This window comes from Vicia villosa, linkage group LG4 (genome assembly GCF_029867415.1).
Source record: "Vicia villosa cultivar HV-30 ecotype Madison, WI linkage group LG4, Vvil1.0, whole genome shotgun sequence".
Lineage (NCBI taxonomy): Eukaryota > Viridiplantae > Streptophyta > Magnoliopsida > Fabales > Fabaceae > Vicia > Vicia villosa.
In genome coordinates this window covers 169,720,855-169,723,698 of record NC_081183.1, presented here as the reverse complement: position 1 = coordinate 169,723,698, position 2,844 = coordinate 169,720,855, and the positions used below count along the sequence as shown (strand labels likewise).

Here is a 2,844-nt window from a genome sequence, read left to right as displayed (position 1 = left end):
TTGTTATTTTGAGCCCTAATTAAGATGATCGCGTTAGATATTAGGATTGAGTTTGTAGCCTCAACAAATCACATTAACATGAACATTTGAATGTGAGAAACAAACCTTAGAGACACACAACAAAAACCAAACAGTTGCTTGGTCTTTTGTCAAGGTGATCATACATACCTATCCAACCATTAGCCATGAAATTTTCATTTACTATATAAACACATCTACCAACCACAAATGAATTAGAACAAATATTTATAGCAAGTTTTTTGTACCTCATTTAAATTGATAACTTTCAAACAATAAATAATATATAAGGTTCTTGTTTTCATCACTTTAGAACATCAACCTCATAAAAATATAAAAATTACAATCTCACACTGAATTCAAAGAAAGACTCTATCCTAAATCCTTTGAAATCCATATTATTTTTTTGACTACATTAATTAATAGTAATACTATACTTGTATTTAATTTTTTGGGCTATGGCATGGAGGAGGACTTGTAACAGCACTTACAGGAGCAAAAGGAAAGGATGTATCCCATGCATATTCAAATGCATCAATATCTTTATAACTCAAGAGATGGCCATTGAATAAGAGACAATTGTCTCCTTGCATTTTAAGGACTAATGGATCAATTTGTACCACAGTTTGAAAACCTTTACAAGATAAAAGTATTTGGCTTTGTCCACAATCACAGTTGTTGATAACTGAGACCTTCCATACAGGCTTGCCTTGTTCAAGTGCCCCAGTATTTTCTTGGACAATTTGAAGGCTGTTCAATGCACAGCTTGATGATTCTGAAAATAAAAAATTAGGGTTAAGATTAAAAACTATTAAAAAAAAAATCATAGTTAAGAGAATTATATATAAGAGTATAATACCATTGATAAGAAGGGTAAAGAAGATTATGGAAATGAGGAACTTGAATGTGGATTCCATTGTTTTTGTTTTTGTTGTTAACTCTTGTGTTGTCTTATTTATAGTTGAAAACCTAATCAAGGAATAGGAGTATAAGGTAATTTAATAATATTCATTTTCATAAAGTTTACATTTAAGTTAATGAACTTATTAAATAGTAATTGACCAAGACAAAATGTTATTAAATTTAGGTTTACAAAAAAGCCATAAAAAATATTAAAAAAATTTGCTTTTTATTTTTTATTTGGTAATTTCAATTTTAATAATAATTTCTTCGTAAAAAATGTTAATTTTTTCTTGAATATAATATTGTTGGGAACATGTTATTTACAGCTTCTTTTTTTGATTTTTTTTTGTAGTAAATGTGGATATTAATTAATTTGATTATTACAAATTAAAAAAAAAACAAATTTAAAATAACTTGAATATTTGTTATCTTTATATTTTTCTTAATATTTTAGAAAGCTTGATTATAATTGTTTCTCTTTATTTTCACCAGCTCACAGACTTAGTCATCCAATTTAAAAAATACTTAAGTTTTAAATTCGCTCTCTTTTTTGAATTCAAATACATGGTTATATCGTATTTTAAATGAGTGGGATACAATCACATGATGTGGAACAGCGGTCAAAATGGACGGGTCCATATGGCCGGTCCGTCAGACCCGAAAAATTATAAAACTTGAATCTTAAAATTAAGGTCCATATTTTTTTTCAGCTTTTTTAGTCCAGCCTTAAAGAGTCTTTTACTCATTGGGACTAATTCATAAGGGTCATGGATAGCCCATTAGATCCGTATAGTTATATATTTTAAAAATATATATTTATATTTATATTGTCTTACTCCAAAATAATACATTGATTTTTTTTCACTTTATTAAATTTTATCTCTATTCTATACAATATTTCTCTTTTAAAAATTATACATAATCAACATTCTTTCACTATATTCTATTAGTTTTTCTCTAATGTCAAATATCCAAATATCATTTTATACAATTTAGACATGTATTCTATTTAAAACTAAATTATAGGATTTATAAAAGATAATATAGTACTAACAAACATATTATATTTAAAATAAGAGTAAAGTCTCATTTTAGTCCCTCACAAAAACTGTAGAGGTCAGATTAGTCCCTGAGAAAAAAAAGTCCCTATTAAATCCCTTACAAAATTTAACCGAGCAATGTTAGTCCCTCTACTAATATTTTTTTCAAACCGATTTTTTTTTTACTTTTGAATCGTGACTGAACCACCAGTGAAGACCCATTTTAGTCCCTCACAAAAAAGGGAGAGTCCAAATTAGTCCCTGAGAAAAAAAATGTCTCTATTTAATCCCTTACAAAATTTAACTAAGCCATGTTAGTCCCTCTTTTAATATTTTTTCAAATGATTTTTTTTCGTATTTTTAAACTATGACTGGACTTGACAAGATAGACCTGCTTTCAGAAGTATTATTTACAAAAGCAAGAAGTTATCCTAAATCACCTTAGTAACAAAACTAAACCTTCCTAAAAGATCATTAACAACTAAAACAATAACGACACCTAATACACAAGAATATATAACAACAAAAACCATAGTCACCAACTCATAAGCCTGATAATAAACCAAACAAAGAAAAGAACGTCGTGGTATCGCGATGATTTATCTACAATCCCTTCATAAATAATTTCAATTCAACAGTCGTAAAATAGGAGTCCAGTCACAATTTAAAAAAAAAAACAATTTGAAAAAAATATTAAAAGAGGGACTAACATGGCTTGATTAAATTTTGTAAGGGATTAAATATAGACCTATTTTTTCTTAGGGACTAATTTGAACTCTTTCTTTTTTGTCAGGGACTAAAATGAGTCTTTATTAGCAGTCCAGTCACGGTTCAAAAGTAAGAAAAAACCGATTTTAAAAAAATGTTAGTTGAGGGACTAATA

At 27.7% G+C, this 2,844-nt stretch overlaps 1 protein-coding gene across 1 annotated transcript; it reads right to left on the bottom strand.

Annotated features, from left to right (window-relative positions):
- Window positions 1-298: 298 nt before the first annotated feature.
- LOC131600247 (uncharacterized) lies at window positions 299-943 on the bottom strand. The gene is made up of 2 exons (XM_058872436.1): window positions 878-943; window positions 299-793 (listed from the first exon to the last, which is right to left on the bottom strand). The coding sequence occupies exons 1-2, from the start codon at window positions 933-935 to the stop codon at window positions 462-464; spliced, it is 390 nt and encodes a 129-aa protein (XP_058728419.1). The 5' UTR covers window positions 936-943; the 3' UTR covers window positions 299-461.
- Window positions 944-2,844: the final 1,901 nt, after the last annotated feature.

Excerpts from the sequence above, each read along its gene's own strand:
- LOC131600247 (XM_058872436.1), bottom strand. The coding sequence starts at position 935 with ATGGAATCCACATTCAAGTTCCTCATTTCCATAATCTTCTTTACCCTT. Across the intron at positions 794-877 it reads CTTTACCCTTCTTATCAATG|AATCATCAAGCTGTGCATTG; the intron begins GTATTATACTCT and ends TTTTATTTTCAG.